Genomic DNA, 19,499 nt, shown 5'->3' with positions numbered 1-19,499 from the left:
TCACCCATCGGCGAGAGTTGCGTATAGCACGATCTCGATCGGCTCCTAGTTGTTTCCACAGTGCTCTGCTGAAGTGCTGCGAAGAAGAAGCAGTCCTCCACAGAAGCAGCAGGTGCGCTTCTGCATGCTATCCCGTTTGGGGAAGGGGTTCCTAAAAAAGCTCAGAAACCTCACAGTATGAAAGTCCAAAGCACTGTGACAGCATCCAAAGTGTGTATATGTGCCCCTTCCCCAAGATCTCACATCTCAGTCACTAGTCAATAGAAGGGGAATTTCAAAAAATGTTAAATCTCATATGTTACTTTTAAACAAAACAGTAAATTGCCGCATTGACAAATTAATGTTAATACTTTCAAAAAGTCAAAGTGTCCCCATTTGTTCACCATCATTGGTAACACTTTTAAATCATAATATTGACTAGCAAAATACCCGCGCTTCGCAGCGGTGAAGTACTGCATTCAAATTTTTATTAAGAAGAAAATTAAACCTTTTTAAACTGTGGGACAATATGCCAATAATTATTTGTTAAGGATCTCTTTGTATACCATGTTGTCAGTTCGGCCATCCGGTTGTAACATGACCAAGCAGTGCGCTTAGCTTACTCTTGAGCATGTAACTTACAGTTGGCCATGTGAACAGTAATCTTGTCTCAAATCTCATTGCTTGGATTGCTGCTGTCATAATCGGTTTGAGTTTCATGGTTTGTTTCAATTACGACAGTATTTGCAGGATTTGTTGTGTTGAAGTGACATTTGGCATCTGTCAAGCGTTGTAAGCACACAACCGGTTTCATCGATAAAATCACATCCAGCTTTTGAGAGTTTAAACATTCATAAACATCAAAGTGTCCACTACTGAAACCGTCACCTGTGAATCTAAGATGTTTAAGAGGCATTGGCGGTTGTCCAAAGGTGTAAAATATTTGGCCATTTCGGTACACTTGAAAGCGACAACCGAACAATTCAGCGGCAGCCATCAACTCGCATGCAGAACCATAGGTGAAGGGATTAAGCATTTCACTCTTCTAGTGCTCCTGTGTAGTATAATTATCTCCTGTACCGTCATCAGTCCACACCTTGAACCTGTCCCAGTCATTCAATACATAAGACAGAATGTTCCTCCGGATATCAAGAGTGAGCCTGATATGGCCGTGCAATATGTAACAAAGAGAATGGAAAAGGTAGGTGGTATCTCCGGGCATGGAAACCACTCGGTAAGTGACAGTTCTTTGATCGATAGAATTTCTTGAAGATGGGCCCATAAGTAACAAAGACTGTTGAAAAGTTCAATATGGCGGCCGACAGTGGCATCATACTACCGAAATAAGTACGTACATTGGTTTCAGTTAGTGGAGGGAAGCCGCCTACCAAATTTCGAGAAGATGGGGCCATAAATAAGAAAGTTCAACATGGCGGACGTTGTTGACCGTTATGACCATTACGCGTAGAATTTCGAAATGAAACCTGCTTAACTTTTGTAAGTAAGCTGTAAGGAATGAGCCTTGCAAATTTCAGCCTTCTACCTATACGGGAAGTTGGAGAATTAGTGATGTTGGAAAATTCAATATGGCGGCTGACAGTGGCGTCATACCACCGAAATAAGCATGTACATTGGTGTCGGTTAGCTCTGGGAAGCCACCTACCAAATTTCGTGAAGATGGGGCCGTAAATAAGAAAGTTCAATATGGCGGACGTTGTTGACCGTTATGACCGTTACGCGGACAATTTCGAAATGAAACCTGCTTAATTGTTGTAAGTAAGCTGTAAGGAATGAGCCTGCCAAATTTCAGCCTTCTACCTACACGGGAAGTTGGAGAATTAGTGACGTTGGAAAGTTCAATATGGCGGCTGACAGTGGCATCATACCACCGAAATAAGTATGTACATTGGTTTCGGTTAGCGCAGGGAAGCCGCCTACCAAATTTCGTGAAGATAGGGCCATGAATAAGAAAGTTCAATATGGCGGACGTTGTCGGAATCTCTGCGTACTCCAACTTCCATGTGCACACCCCTTCTGTCCCGCCCTGTCTCCTCCCAGAATTATGCCACTTTGAATATGCAATTCAAAATAAATTGACCTTAAGCTCAGCGTTCTGTGAAAAGGCAATGGCAAAAGCAAGATGGAAAATATAAGAATTTCAGGGAATACCCAGTGGAGGCAAAGAAAAACATACTATTTGTTGGTTTAAACAGTGGTATAATCAACAAAAGGAATTTGATCGAGTGACATAATGTGTTGGACAAAACAAGCTCAAGTTCACAAAGTCGCACGGTGCACGACATAAAAAAAAGTCGCCGTAAAAAGGCGAGACGTAGCCCACCGTCTGAGTGTCATACGGAAGCTTATTAGGGTACAGTGAGAAAAAAAGGCACAAAGTAGGAAAAAAGCATGAAATGTTAACTTCAATCTCGAAATATCCACTTTAATCATGTAGTTTATTTTGCCATTAAAGTAGAACATAAACTTCATCTTAAAATCATTTAATTTACTAGTTTCTCAAATCCCATTGTCACTAAAGTAGCATGTTAAATGCTTTGTTTTGTATTTGATCTTCAATGTGCTCTATGTGTGTGAATCACTATGTGCTTCCATTCTTTCTCTTTCTCCAATAGGACACAGAATCCATTAAATTCGTGGTATTACAGCTCTCTGAATAATTAAAATACTGAGATGTATACATGATATCATTTTCATGATGATTGGAATGAAAGCATGTTATTAAGAACACGATAGCGCAGTGATTGTTCATGTCTCATACAAGATGCTGCTGCGCCCTGCGCGACTTTCGATGAAATAATTTATTATAGCAGTACTGTCTCTTTCAAACGTACTAACCTTCGTCCTTACTTTTCTTTCCCCAAATACCCAATTGCCACACAATCAGCTCTGTAATAGACGTTAAGCCATCTGTAAGCTTACAACGACGATTCTTCAAAACTTTTAAGGAACATTGAAATATCTTCATAGTATGTGTTTAATTATTCTATCCATCTGTCCTTCCAGTGTCGCGCCAATCTCAGCAAATATACAGCGCGAGGCAGGAACAATATGTGAACATGCAAGCGCTGCGGCACCGTGTCCTCACATGTTTAATTATTAACAATACAGATTATTTAAATGAAGTTAAAGTTTTATCTGTATAATATAATCAACATATTTTGCTTATATATTTCATCTTACAAATGATACCGTCATCATATGTAAGTATGTGCTTTATAAAGTGGTGCAGGTTGTGTAATATTATGTAGTGCAAGTTTACAGTGGGGTAATCGTACTTATAAGTACAAACAGTTCTACAAGGAACAATTGATTAAGTGCGTTTATAGTTCTTGGGATGAAACTGTTTCTGAACGTGTGGTCCGTACAGGAAAGGCTTTGAAATGTTTTGCCGTGGCTGAGGCAGCGTGGGCTTGATGCTGTATACCGATAATTCAGCTGCTGCTGTGATTCCCCACTCAGATACAGTGATATAAATACTCCGAGTGGTGCAGTGAGAGTAATATGGAAAAAGATGATGTGGCAACCCTTAAAGGGAGCAGCTGAAAGAAGAAAAAGCAGAAGAAGGTGCAGTGAGAGTAACAATGCTAAAGCAGTTATGGTATTTGGAATACTATGGCTATTCCCTGGATCATTATATTGTTACAAGTTAATTACAATCAGATGGATTACACTAATAAACAATATGCGGTAAGTTTCAGTGTATTTATAAAGCCGAGTAAGGAAAATAAAGAGTGACCACACAGGAACAGTAGCACTGCTTGGACGCTGGGTGCCACCAGTCTGCAAAACCGAGCAGAGAACTTGTGTATGACAAGGTATGAGGTACCATGGAAAAGTGTGTGGCTTTACGCCAAGTGTAGGTTTTATACATCACGATTTGAACATGGAAAAGTTCTTACGCAACATTTCTGTGCATACGCACCATTCATACATGAGGCCCCTGCTCTGCCACGATCCTCACATCTCCTTTCACTCTCTGGCCCTTCTTTGATTTTACCTCCATCTTTCTCTCCTTGTCTTTCCCCTCTTTGATCCTCTTTCTCAGGCTCCTTTTATACCCTGTAGGTGCAGGTGCCTTAATGACGACCCACACAGAACCAGCTGAACTCATCCCATCTACTTTATGTGAAAAAGTGATCAGCCAATTTCCATATAGACACCTGAGCACATTGCTTTTAAACTCAAAACACACAAAGTCTTGGACCCCAAAGTGCTTCACTACACACTTCCCCCCCACACGCTGCCAGCTCCATGGAAGGTATGTACAGACTGACCAAATCAAGCAAATGGTGGCTAGGGTCTGTGGCATGACAAAGCCCCCCTTTAAAACATTGGACATTAAAAGATTAGGAAGTTTAAAACAAAGTTTAATACAGAGAAAATATATAAATAGTTAAAAGTTCATTATTCACAGACCATCCCACTTGGGTATGTGGGTTCTTAGTCAGGCATCAAATCTTCCTACTGTTCAGCTTTGTCTTTGCTTCTCACTGCCATGCCATCCCACCACTGCAACCATTTGTGATGCCAGGGTTGGACACAGATGGCATAACAACCTTAAATTCAGGTTATTGATAGTAATAAACTGAGATGGACTAATGCAATGAGAGCTCAAAAATTCATAGGTTGGTGCAAATGCTCTGTGCTTTTCACTCTTGTGGAGACAAAAATTTAAAATAAATGATATCCTTAAATACATTAACATCGAGGGTTTAAACACAGTGTGGATAAGCCCAGCCCCTCCATCTATCTCTAAGCTCCGAGAGGTGCCATGGATACTGAAGGATGGTAATGGGAGAAGGAAATGGGACTCATAGGGTCCCCATGGACGCTGATGGATAGCAGTGGGGACACAAGCCAGTGAAGTTTGACCACGCTTGCTGGAGAGCTTCTCCTGCTGCTGAGCAGACCCTAAGGGTGAGCAGAGGAGATGTAGAAATGGAAGGCTGTCCTGAGGCTGGTGATTATTTTATGGACTGTTCTTGACTGTGTTTCAACCCTTAATGTTAACCTGTTTATGGACATTATTAATTAATTTATTTTAACTTCCAGAAAAGAACTAGATTTTATTGGATTATTTATTTATTTATTAAAGACTGGGCTGCACTTCATTTTCAACACCTTACTTGAACCAGCCTATACTTGTTTGAGTCCTCATCCATCTCATTTTATGACCATCTGTGACCTGGGTTCAAGGTTGTTGTGCCAGCTGCAAACAAACTAAGCATCACATGCTTGCCCACTCCTCGTCTCTTTATACACCACCTCATTAGGCTATATCATCAGTCCTGTAGTTTATCCTATCTGTACTATGCGAATGATATGCACCTGAACCTGTTGTTTAAACCAGGGCACTTCAAGGTATCAGCTAAAATATTTACATCTCTCACTGATATTGAATGCTGGATAAAGAAAAACTATCTCCAGCTTAACCTGGCTAAGACAGACCTACTTGTTATCTCACCTTATCCATCGATTCAGCACCCCATCCCTGTTCAGCTCAGCTCATAATTGCTAACACCTGTTCTTCACTGACCATTATGCAAGGGTCTGGTTGTCTTGCAGACTCGCTCTATGCAACATCCACAAGTTCAGACAGAGTCCAGGATCAGGCTTTGGTCTCGTCATATCTGGACCTCTGCAGTTCTCTGGTAGCAGGAGTACCAGTAGGTGTCACCATCTTGCTACAGATGGATCAAACTGCAGCAGCACGTCTGGTGTGCACTCTGCAGAGGTGGGCGCAGGGCACTCCTCTTTTCAGATCACTACTTTGCTTACTGTATAAGCACAAATTTAGTTAAAATCCTTGATTCTTGCCAACAGCGTAGTCAATAGGTAAACATAAGGAGACACTTGTGAAGTTCTATTCTCCTTCTCGATCACACAGATCTGCTGATGAATGGTGTCTGATGATGCCACTTTTGTGTAATATTAAATCTCAGTCCAGACTCTTTTTAAGTGTAGCTCCCAAATGCTGCCCACCTCCGCTCAATATCCTGACTTCCTCCATTAAACTCTGTTGTTCTGTGAATTTCTGAGTAACTGAGATTAGCTGTTAGATTTTTGTAACCTAGGAATTATAATGAGCTTGTATTTTGATCTGAACTCTTCAATTATGATCAATTTTGTAACCTTGTCCCGAAAACACTTCTTCCTAAATAGTCCTCCACACTGACCTTTACTCAATTGTATTGAGAATTGCCTCTGCCCATGTTACCCATAGTGAACAAACTGCTCATTTTAGCTAATAATGCCGGCTGTCTGCTAGACTTTTCTTGTTTTGTGCAGTTAACTACTGTAACAGAGATCAGACGATCAAATAAAGCAAAATAAAAATTGTAAAAAGTCAGAGTTCAAGGCTGCACTTACCATCCAGAAAATACTTATAACAAACACAATTAAAATGAAAGAAAGAAGGTTATCATACATTTTAACTTTCTTGATTACTTCTCCATAATACAGTCATATTCCCTAATAGTGTTACATTCCAGTTAATATGGAGGTAAGTGTATATGTGGGATTCGTCCAGGATGTATGACTGCTTATGTGCACACACGCCTTTACTGAGTCAGGGTGATAGAGTACACAGAATCACTCCATCATAAGGATGTTATAGAGATGCAGGTGTCATATTTTTACTGGTGAATTTGTTTGTATAAGTACACATATGGTATTCCCTAGTGATAAATCATACAGTATACATGTATGTATAAAAGTATCACAATCCAATCAATGCAAATTTTTTGCACAATTTTATGTTCATGGCTAATTTTGTTTTAAAAACACAACAAGAAAGGTGTTTTCCAGGATAGCATAACACAATTCATTAAGTTCAAGTACTATTACTACTGCTGAATATAATTTGCTTGTAAGTGAAAAAATCTTATATTTTATCCTCACTTCTTAAGTAGTCAGGAAGCATTTATTAATCGACATGAATATTAAATATGGATAAGTTAAGAGGATTGCTTAATGAATGCTGGCTTAATATTAATATATTTATTCTAATTGAAATGCTGTCTGTGACACTTAAATCTAAGATTTCAAATTATAATAAAGTTCAATCAAGACAAGGACTTGACTTAAATATTTCAATATTGTGGATATATTTTTAACATACGCGGATATGTTCTGAAATAAGAAACCGCATTAACAAAAAAGAATGTGCTTACTGGCTTATGCAAGGATGGTGCGCAGCTGTACTGAAGTACACATAAGGAGCTCCTTCATGAATGCAGTGGGAGAAATGCTGCTTTAGTGACGTAAAGTATCACCACACAAGGCACAGCCATGACTGACAGAGCAGCAGGGAGTCTTCCCATGGCAGCTCATAGCTTGAGTTCTGTGATTTTCAGTGAGACATAAGTGGTAACTGAACACACAGTATGTACGCCAATAGTCTTACAATTCTCTTAGAGGAATTGATAAAGCTGATCCATCAGAATTCTATAAGGTAAATACTGAATCATGTACCTCAGGACACTGCTGGAAATTAGGGAAATTGTATTTAAAATGGAAGCCAGGAAGCACCTCTTGGCATAAAGGGTCAAACAAACTATTGAGTCACCTTGACGAAGCTTTAAAAATACCTGGATTAGGTTTTGGGATATTAGCTAATGAAACAAGAATGATGAACTGAATAGTTTCCTTACATTTATAAAAATGGTATTATTGTCTAAAGACTTAATTTATCATCAGGTAATACACATGAGAGTATGTGGGGGGGGGGCAGGAAAATTTTTGTTCTGTTTTCAGCCTGGGTTTATTCCATGGCTTATGTAGATTTCTATGTCTGTGCTGGTTTTGAATTATTGCTTTATATGTCTTCATATGTAATTTCTGTTATGACTATTTATTATTTTATAATAATGTGCTGTGTCTTTAAATACTTCATCAATCCTTCTGTTTTGTGGGTGAAACCCTAGGAGGCAGGGCCACCCTGACATCACTGCTGATGGGTCCTTCCTCTTCTTTTAATTTGAACGGGATTACTGTGACTATTCTTTTGTTTTATGGATTTTTGCCTCTGTTTTTAATTCAGCTATCTGAATTGTGTTTTGGGGCTTGTTCCCTTTTGCTATGTGTTTTCCTTTTTGATTTAAACAATACATTATTTATTAAGATACTTTGTTTTGAGTTGTTTCAACAAGCCAGTAAAGTATGGTTATCCTCTTCTTTGTAAGACATTTTTGTAATTTTATGAACTTTTAAGTACTGTTTTGAACTTTAAAATCAAGTTCCCATTTTAAGCCTATGTGGGCCAAAGCGTGCTTATAGCAGTTGGGGCCTGGTAGGCTGGGGCAAGGCTATTTCTGAGCAGGTTTTTGAATGTTTGGCCTTCTTGTGGAGCATTTTGGAGGCCTCACTCCCCTTTTTGAATGTTCATATCTCCTTTGCACAACAATGGACAGTGTGCCCAGTTGGCACAAGCTCCACCGCAGGTCAGAGTAGGCTAGTGCCAAGCTGCTATGAGCACCTCTCAGTAAAACACAGCCAAATGTGCAAAGCTAAAAATAATACCAATAATTGGTAAGCAAAATCCAGAAAAAAGGCAAAAGTTATAAAAATCCACTAAACTCAAAACAAACTTACAAATCAAGTGGAGTGTTTCAAGATGGCTGTTAGAAGGACAAGACTGCAAATACGCAAGTAAAGCCATCATCCTAGACTCTCCTTTTTATATTCCCAGCCTTTCCATAATGTGGCTGTTGCACAGCAAACATGTACTAAATTCAGGTGGGAGATGCTCAGGGTAAAAACCAAGTGAAAGGATGGCTTAAGGGGCAATGGGGTGACCTTTAGAAAACAAACAATTTTGAAAAGAAAGAAACCATTCCAAGGTATCATTGATTAGGCTGAAGTGATACGTATAATAGGGGACAGAAAGTGGATGTGCACATTTATTTTTATGTTTGATTTTTTTCATCGCCTACTGTAAGTAACAACTCTGAAGAAAATAACATTCATGTGTCTGAAAAGAGTTCACTTTTAAAATATGGCAAAAGAAACAGCCAAAAAGACAATTAGTTAAAAAATATGAAGCCTTAAATTAGAAGCAAAAACCATAAAAATACAGACTTATAAAGACTTTACATTTAAGTGTATAGCTGTCATTCTGAATATTGTTTGATGACTTTTTGGATTGAATTTGCATGCATGTCTAGGGGAACTCTAGTCTGCTGAAGTGGTGACACCGAGGGGCCACGCTGTTGTTCACCTGATTTCATGGGTGCACTTGCTCAGTGCGTGTGTGTGCCCAATGAAAAAATGTAATTACAGATTAGGACAAGCCACCATAAAAATTGACAGTGTACAGTGGCACATATTTTTCTTTAAAGCAGATCCCACCAATTTCTATTGTTTGGGCCGTAGCAAACATCACTGCAACAATCTTTGAAAGCGCCTATGACCTGTCTGATTTCTGTCTGCCTCAGTTCTTCCTCCTTTCTGACATATCTCTTGCATATGGCTCCATAAAAAAAAAACCCTATTAAGTCAATCCCTTTTCCCAGAATCCTTCAAGCAGCTCACAGACACATCACAATATGTGTACATTAGAACAATTTAAATGAGAACAGGCTATTCCGACCAGCAATTGTACATAATCAGTAGCTTATTTAAAATTTTTGAGATTTTCCTTGACCTCTAAAATTAATAGAAATGAGGTAGCACTTAAAAATACCTAGAACCGGTCAACAGCACAGGACTAGGGTATAGTTTTTGAATATTCCACTAGGTATCATACTATGCCTGCAGTATGGTTAATCAGCTCACTGAGTGGCATCGTACTGAGATGATCGAGTGCAGACTTGTGGTGTTTATTCTACAATCTTGCAGGTGATGTCAGTGGTTTTTTTCTCTCTCTAAGCCAAATGGACTTTCAAAGGACAGTGATAATTGTGATTTTTGATATTATCGGACTTGCCCATAAAAAGTCTTTTCCCCATGAACAGAATGTTAATCTGTGACATTTCATTGAATTGCTGAAGCATCTATGGGACAGCATCTGGAATAAAAATGTCTGGAGTAGTTGCACATAAAGAACTGTATTTTGTACATCTGCACACACCATGGTATCATTCAAAGAATTTTTGATCAAAAACAATGTGATTGTTGCTTCTCACTATTTGTATTCAGCAGATCTCACTTTCTGTCACTTCTCTTTGTTTTCTGAAATTAAAACTGAGACTGAATGGAAGAAGATTTTCTATGCTGGAAGAAATCACTGGAGGCTGTAGACACTAACAAAAGATGAGTACAGAAAATGTTAACAGGAATAGGAGAAGCTCTGGGATCATAGTGTTGCTTATTTTTTGAAGGTGCCTAAAAGGGTTAATGTTCAAGGTGGTTTCCTGATTTTGAACGTTTTTGAAGACATCATTTTTGAAATACATTTTGCCAAGCTAACATTCTATTTTTAATATAAATGCTGCCATTGGCTAATTTGCTTTTGCTAGGCAGGATGACTGGGTTTACGACACGTGATGTCACTACCGTGTCCATATAAAGCTGAACATCATACATTTCATGATTGTCGAAATTTGTGGATAAGTCAAGGCTAACTAAGACCCTCAAATTGTTCTTTTGCTACAGGTTCTGTCTGGGTACAAATTCTTTTCTGTTCTTTGAATTTGACTTGTGTTTTGCCTTTGGCTACATGAAATATTCTAGTTTCTGATTCTTTTGTTACTTTTTTGATCTTTGACTTTTTCTCACATTTTGGCCTTTGTTTATTTAATTCCTGCATTTCCCATTATGAAGTGGCTACTATTGGCTAGTTAAAACATTAAACATATGATGCATTTTCAGATTCCATTTTACTTTAAACTGCTGCTGCTCTTCACAGTCAGTACACAAACATTGCCTAGTAGCGTATATTGTTATGTGTCTGATTTTCATTCTGTAAACAGTTAGGTCATTGTGCTTGTGTGTCTTAATATTTTCTTCAAAAATGTTCAGTTGAATTATTCATATTTAGTGTACTGTTACTTGTAAGCAGATAGGTATACTTTATCGATACACTGGAAATTGAAATTTTACTGAAGTTTGCACGCAAAAATTATATGGAATACAACATAAAATAAATGTATAGAACCTATTTAATATTTAAAAAATAGAAATTAAAACTAAGTGTAGACAATAAGAATATGTTGTAACATCAAATAGCAGCTAATAAAAAGGATAATACCGAGGCATTGTGATGATATCTAGCAGTTAGTTAATGTCTCCTGCTGCCTTTTGGCAAGAGCGCTTGAACAGAACGAGTCTTCCCAATATAATTATTACAAATAGGGCAAAATTGAAATGTACCTCCTTACCTCCAACGTGCAGCCTGTTTGCTTTTCCCAGTCTCTGTTCATGTTTGTAATCTATTTGTGTGTACTATGGCCTACTTCACGTATATGACATATGTCTTGGTGTATGTCATTTATTGTACATTATGCGTTGCATTTTGAGAAGTAACTTAATAACAGCTCAACACGCCCCACACTTCCACTGTACCTGACTGCAGCATTCTCCAGGTCAGGATCCAGAGCACTAACCACTCCCACCAGGGCGCCAACACGTGCATCTTCTTGAACCTCCATAATAGAAGAAGGTGGACGAAATAATGGTGGCTCATCTGTATCAATGACACTGACCCGCACAATAGTCTGGTCACGGAATGATCCAAGGTCAACAAAGCGGGGATCCACATGCTTGTTCACAGCTTCAACCACCACATTGTGTGTCCGCTTATTTTCAAAATCCAATTGCTGAAATAAATCCAAAAGAGTATCACCATTAGTGATCAGCTGGAAAAGTACCGAGAACTGAGACCAACAACAGATACAGCATCACTGACACACTTCACTTGATACTTTAGCATACAGAATGTGGTTTAGAGGGGAACACATTTATTTATTACAAAATATTACAATAGTTTATATTAATACTAGCTGATTACCCAGTGGCTTCACTCACTGAGTGCAAGGGAAAAAAATAAAATGTAGTATATAAATTATTAAACAGTAAAACATTAACATGTAAGAAGTAAAGATACATTGAGCAGTACTGGAGTGTTTTCGGGTAAAGCACATCTTAAAGGCACTATAACACAACAGGTGAGTAGCACTAACAGCAGCTTAAATGTATCTGGATCATCTCTCGGTAGCAGATCCCTTGTGAAAGGTGCTACACAACCGCTGTGGTATAGAAATTACATTTTCTATGCGATCCTGCAAATTTATGCCTGACAACCTTGCACTACGTGCCTGTGATTTAAGAGAAAAATGATTTTGAGAAATGTGGATACTGCCCTTCCATACTTAACGGGCAGAAGGTCCAAACAATTCCCAAGTCCAAAACTTAACATGAAGAGGTTGGTACATCTTTTTAGATGTAAACCCTCCATCTTCTTAAAAGAATTTATCACGAAAACAACCTTGAATGTTGCGGGGTTTTAGTGACCTGAACTCACCTTAAGGGACAGTAAGTAGTCGTGAAGCACAATTTACAAAGAGAGTTTTGCTTCAATGGCACCGATCACACTCATTCGCAATGATTTCCACTCTCCCAGGAACCGATGGGGCACTTGAGGTGTCACAAACAGTGCGAGAAGAGAGGACCCTGCCCAAAACTGTTAAGCTCTTGACCCGGCAGAGCAGCCTGACATTCTGTGCCTCTGAGTGTCCAATTTGTTCTCACGACCCCTCGCCGCTGAAGGCGGTGTCGTCTTCACATTGTTTACTCGGCGCAGTTAAAAAGTAGAAAGATGTAAAGCTGTTTTCCTCATCTCTTCTACTATCAAGTACTGCCAATTAAAAAAAAGTTATAATGTGGCAGTTTCCGCGACAGTCACGTGGACAAATAAATAAAACTTCTCTGTCAGAACGTGCCTGGCGGCAAACAGCTCAGCGCTGGAGTCCAGAGAGGAGAGCTGGGAGAGGGCGACGCGGGGTGCACTTCTATGGGATAGATCGACGTGTTTGTGTTTACTTCTTTTCAATATCAGTAAAATAACTCTCACACAAATAATAACAATTCATAAAGATGATATAAAAATGGCATCCACAAATGAAGTGATTAGTTCCTGTATTATAATATGTTCTGTGGTCATAAGTAATTTTCATTTCGCGTGGTCATACGTAAGTTCCATTTCAAACATGAAAAGAATTTTATATATATAGATTCTTGTTTAGTCTGAGATCAACAGTGGGTTCAAGGGAATCAAGATACTCTATAATTCTTCATTGACTGCCCATCTTTACAAAACTCTAATGAAGCTATAGACTGCCATGTTTTGAGATGAACAGAAGAGTATACACTTGAATAAAACAGTGTAGTAGGGCTTTAACTTACATAACACAGAGAAACTGAAATTTAAAGAAGATTTAAATAAACAAAAGTGGAATTCATTGTATAATTCTATCACAGAAGGTGGCTTTGGCAAATGTAACTGGTGCTGCTACTAGCTATCGTCACTGGCATTGAACCTTGTTGTTCTCTTGATAATTTTTAAATATTATACAGCTGTCTAGTGCAGCAAAAGTCCAGATTTTTATAATTTCAGAATCTGGCAACCTTACAGAATACAGATTGTCACTACTGCTTACAAATCCATAACCACTTAGTCACAGTCTAAGGGTTTGGAGCCTTCGATCAGACAAGATACAACAATTACTGCTTTTCTCAGGTGCACACAATACATTACCAATTCTATTAAGAGGCAGGCACTTGATTTAAGGCCCTTGCTTGATTTTTCTGATAAAATAATTTGCATTTTCATTGAAAAGCATTTTTTTTATTTTAAATCGTGTTCTTTTAAAGGAGAAGTCAGCTAACTTTGGAAAGCATTACGTTTAAAGAAATGGAAGAACTTTCTTTTACAGAATAGCTATGGGCCTACAGAAAGTACAGTCAACAGCAAATTCTATCTATCTATCTATCTATCTATCTATCTATCTATCTATCTATCTATCTATCTATCTATCTATCTATCATAAAGTGCAAAAGTGCCTTTTGTTTGGAAAGGTATGCAATTTCTGTCTATCATACTATATGATACCTTTCATATCTATCTAATATATGAACAGCACTATATAAATCTTTCAGTAAAACTTTACTACCCATAATACATTCATTAACCACATGCAGTACTGTTATGTAACAAGACATTAACAAAGGCTTCTTTTGGTCTTAAAAATATGAAGCATCAATAAAGTAATTATTTACCTCTTTGCAATATGGCAAACTATGATAACTTATGTGGGCGATAATATGGCTCTCAATATTATATGTACTTCAGTATAAGCCTTGTGATTCCTTAATTAATGCTAAATGATGCTCTTGCGTTCACAAGGCATTTTACCAGCATACCACAAGCTCTTAACATGACATACTGCATAGAGATGAGTAACCACTTTACTGATACTTTTTAAGTGTTATTAAGACCAAAAGAAGCCTTTGTTAAGGTCTTATTACATAACATTTCATTACTAATGCACATTTTATGTAGTTATCTATCTATCTATCTATCTATCTATCTATCTATCTATCTATCTATCTATCTATCTATCTATCTATCTATCTACTACAGTGCCTATAAAAAGATAAAAAGCTTTAACATTTTATTGTTATGCAACATTAAATCAAAGTGGATATAATTTGGGTTTATTGACATTGATAAACTGAAAAATACTATTTAATGTTAAAGTGAAAACAGGTAGCTGCAAAAGGGTCTAAATTAATTAAAAATATAATACAGAAAATAATATGTATTGACACTCATGCAGAATATATGCTATTACAAAATACCCTCGCTGTGAAAACAAGAAGAAGAAAATGAAATAAGGTAATGTTACTGAGAACACACATTCAACTTTAGAATTAAACCTGACATTCTTTTACATTAATGGTAGCCAGTTGGTGCTTTTTTTATGTTTTAATAAATGGTCTGTGTCTGGGATGCCCTTTTGAGGAGAGGACATGTCAACAGCATGACACAAGATGGCAGCCCTCCTGGGTTGCACTGGGGCCACTGACAGGTGGGGCCTGAACAGCTCCCGAGCCTTGGCATGCAGCACTTCCACCTCACCCGGAAGTGCTGCCGGAAGAGATGCTGGATTCCCATGCAGCACTTCTGCCGGAAATTGATCAAGGAGCTCCTGGAGCACTTCCAGGTGCAGTATAAAGGAGGCCACCTCACTCCATTTGGGGAGCTAGAGTTGGGAGCTTGAGAGGAGTGGAGGAGGCAGAAGAAAAGCAGAAGAATAAAGAAAGAAAAAAGGACAGAGCACTGTGCACTGTGCTGTGCAGGAGAAGAGAAAATACACAAGTGTGTGTGTTTTGGACTTCTGTGTGTCCTATGTCTATCTGTGTTGAGGCTGATCTTTCACAGTAAGGCAATATCAAAAAGTTCAGTGCTGTTGCCTCTGGTCACCACGGACCTCATTTATAAATTGTGCATGGTGTATAAAAAACTAAACTTGATGTAAAGCCAAGCACATTTTCACAGCAGCCTCACACCTTGCATACACACGTTTCTGCTCGGTTTTGCAAACTGGTGGCACCCAGCGTCATTACAGTGCCACTGTTTCTGTGTGATTTCTCTCCTTTTTCATATTCGCATCCATGTTGTGGGATTTATCAGATACACCAAAATTAATTGCATATCAAATTTACAAATTTAAATCACTTGATTGTAATCATTCTGTAACAATATAATGCTGCATGGAATGGCAAAACTATTCCAAATACCATAGTTGCTTTAGCGTTGTTAGAAGAAATGGAAGACTTAGAAGAGAGTGTGCTTTTATAGATGATGAAAACTGGCTTCTAAGTTGATTTCAGCTTCCAAGAGCTATCCTCTTGGAGCTGTGTGCTGAACTGGCGCTGCCTTTACAAGTTCTGTCCACCCTCGGATTTTTAGCCACAGGAGCTTTTCAATGTGAACTTGCTAACCAATCAGGTATGTAATCGGAGTGGTCAGCTGCACACATATGGCAACGGTGCTGGACAAGTTACATCAGCCAGGGATGAATCACCAAAAGAATGAGCTGGCATTATCATCTATAGCAGAAGTGCCTATAAAAACAGCAACTCTGTACTATCAAATGTGCTTTTTTAGTAGTGTGGCAAAAGGCAAACAGTCCTTTTAAAGATAGTGAGTCAGCTCAAAGAGCCAAGTAAAGAGCAAAGAATTGATCTGTTGTGGCACTCGGCTTCGGTACTACACTATAAAGGTGCCTTCAAAGAATGAATTTGCTTATGTAAATAGAAAGCATTTCCATTCTATTAATGAGCTGCTCTATAGACCACAAAAAGTGTGTTGCATTGTGTAAGCATGTAACATGCTGCATAAGATAGCACACAATTGTGGCTTGCCCATACCTGAAAAGATACGGTATGATGAAGCTGACCCTGACCCACCAAATGATCAGCCAAATCAAAAAGCGCTACAACTTCATTTGAATGTAATCAGCAGAATGTAAAAACAGGTAATCAGATGTAACATTTATTTTTTTAATCAATTAATTTAATTTGTGGTCAGTGTCACACTGTAAAGTAAAGCCCTTATATTTCTTATTTCATTGGTCACATCTCTTACAGCATCCATTATTGTATATTGTGTCTCTAGAACAGCGTCCATCAGCACACAAACAGATGGCTGCCCAGCGGTTTCTGAGGCAGAGGTGTCTGCAAAGCCTGCCCCAAAAGATGTGCTCAGCACAACAGCACCATCACCACATGGATTCATGTTCTTGGCATGGGGGTAAGCGTTTGTAACATTGTCTGAAACAGAATAAACAGATGGCGGTCTGCAACTCACCTTTTCACATCAACTTTAATATCTGACCAATTTTTTATTTTGGGCACTATGCGACTTTCTGAACATGCACTTTCCAGTGTCTCTGCCACTCTGTATCACTCAATAAACTTCATTTTGTTGCTTGTACCACTGCTTAAGCCAACAAATAGTATGTTTTTTCCTGTCTCCACTTTGCATTCGCTGAAATTCTTCTTTTTCCCCACGTGCTTTTGCCATTATATTTTAACAAAGCACTGAATGGAATAGGCTATTTATATTGATTTGCATATTCAAATTTGCAAAACTCTGGGATGAGTCAGGGTGGGCTGTAGGCCTGTGCACATGCGTTAAATAACTTTCGTTAGGATTTATAAAGAGGAAGTGTATGGAATTTGGCGTACACACTATTTTGTGCATCTGGATTTTTTTGTGCATACACACATTTCCAGTTTAGTCTGTATGCCATGTTTTAATGTAAATTCTACGCACAGCGTTAACCATGAGGCCCCATGTGTGTAGTGTTTGCTCCCATGTTCTCACTGTGTCACTGTGCTTTTCCTCAGATGTTACCCTCCACATTCCAAACACATGCCGGTTAGTCTGGCTTGTGACTCTAGCTTAGCCTGGGTTTAGTAAGTGTGCTCCATGGCAAACAGAGCAGGGTTTACACCTTTCTCTTGATGATGTTTCCAATAAAGGCACCATCCCTACATGGAAAATGAATGAATGAATGAATGAATGAATGATAGGAGTTTTTCAGAATAAAGTAGAGACCATTTTTTTTAGCTAAATGTAGTGCATAACAAATTAACTTTATGTTTTGTACCTTTAGTTACAGTATAACAATCAATAGTCAACATCTGTGAAATTGTGCTTGAAATGGTAAAAATCACTATCGCAAGATTTTAATACATTTAAACTATCTTCAGACATAATATACCCTAAAGTACAGTATAATGGATGAAAATGAATCCCACCAGCTCTCAAAAGTTCTCAGGCTGAAGATTAAATCATTATTGTCAACAAATGAATGTCACCTTACAATGTACACCAAGTGTTCATAATTTTTACTTTTAATCTACTGATGAAATATTTATGACAAATTTATGACGCAAATATTTACAGTGGTACTTGGACCATGTTGCTCAATTGAGGGTAGCTTAGTCTGTCTAGCTCAGCATGTTGCCATCATGGTCCTCGCTACAGGAGTGGATTTTTGAAAATGCAATTCATTTTGCAATTTTTTTCAGCTACTGATGAGATTTCACTTTCACTTTTTCTAAGCAATTTTGTATTTTGCAAAATGCCTCTATTTGGCTGTGAATTACAGTGAATGTAGGCAAAAACCATCCATTAATTCTTTCCTGGTTTCAATAAATATCATTGTATCCTATCCATCCCTTTAGGCATGGTGGTACAATCGTTAGCATAGCAGTTTCACAGATACAGCATCTTAAAAAAGTGTTTGCAAACAACTGCTGGCCAAGATTATGACAACATAAAACCAAACAGCCAGTCGTATTTCTCTATTGTCTTTCAGTTTTTACAAATCGCTATGACTAAATCCATTAGTACAGATCGTACTTATTTACTTATCATTCTGCCTGGTGCTACAGTATTTGATACGTACAAAGTAATTTGGTAAGTGAGACTTCATGAGTGGTAACTGAGAAAATTCCCATAGCATATGAACACAGCAAATATCCAGTGAGTCTTTCAAGAATTAAATTTTATGGCATAATATAGGCGAGTCAGTTCTGGCAGTTGTGAGGTTAGTAAGCTAAGGGACAGGGAAGCCACAGATGATGCTGTCAGCTGTAACTGTTGTTACCATGGTCCATTTATATTTGTTTAACTGTATCTGGAGAAAACCATTCAAGCAGAGAGAACAGGTACAGTATTTCACAAAATATTCAGACACCTTTAATTTCTGCTCATTATATTGTGCTGTAGATTTTTAATTTTTGTATTGATTTTATTAAAAGCAAGTAACATTCCAAACAATCAACTCAAACTTAACAAGAAAACATTTTGGAAAATTCTAAATGAGATAGATGTTCCTGATAAAAGATTTTAAGTTGAATAATTGTATTTGAGCTCGAGAGAATTCTTTGCATGGCTGCCTTCCACTCCTTTTCTGAAATGCTGAGTAAGAGATCCTTTTCCCACTGCATTCTGGGATCTTTGGAAGGAAGGGACTTTAAAATGTTTCCATTTATTATAGAAATGCTGCCTGAGTCTTCAAGACTAATCAATATCTCTTCTGGAATGGAAATAGGCGAGAGGTGAGGAAAATTGGACAGATTTCATTTAGCAAAGTTTCTAATTTGGAGAAAACAAAAAAACTGTGTTGTTGGAAAGCTAAATTTGGAATGTAGTTGTTCGTAGGAGGCAAAGACATTATTTATATACAAATTTCTAAATTACTTATTCCCATGTGTTTTTCAAACATTAAAAAACTGTGTAAGTTTGAGGGGGTGGAAAAATGTGGTTATTGTATAGAGGTGCCACAGATAAAAGCTTCTCTATCTTGAAATGCTTCCTAAGTTGGTTCCATATTCTAAGTGAATGAAGGACAAATTGGTTTTTAGTATATTGGCAATAAGTTGTATTTACTGGGATCCAAAGTAAGGAATATAAAGAAGTATTGCAGGATTTTATTTCTATAGTGGACCACGCTTGTGTATATTTATCTATTTGTTTCAATGTG

At 38.0% G+C, this 19,499-nt stretch overlaps 1 protein-coding gene across 1 annotated transcript in view; it reads right to left on the bottom strand.

Moving 5' to 3' along the window:
* LOC120514797 (cadherin-22-like) overlaps positions 1–19,499 on the bottom strand; it is a 1,212,176-nt gene that overhangs the window by 330,016 nt on the left and 862,661 nt on the right. The window contains exon 8 of the mRNA XM_039735358.1: positions 11,503–11,756. Within this exon, the coding sequence (XP_039591292.1) occupies positions 11,503–11,756 (254 nt within the window). The remainder of the gene's footprint in view (positions 1–11,502; positions 11,757–19,499) is intronic.

This window comes from Polypterus senegalus, chromosome 14 (assembly GCF_016835505.1).
Source record: "Polypterus senegalus isolate Bchr_013 chromosome 14, ASM1683550v1, whole genome shotgun sequence".
Lineage (NCBI taxonomy): Eukaryota > Metazoa > Chordata > Cladistia > Polypteriformes > Polypteridae > Polypterus > Polypterus senegalus.
Note: the sequence above shows the minus strand (reverse complement) of the source record. Positions and strands in the feature narration are given on the sequence as shown.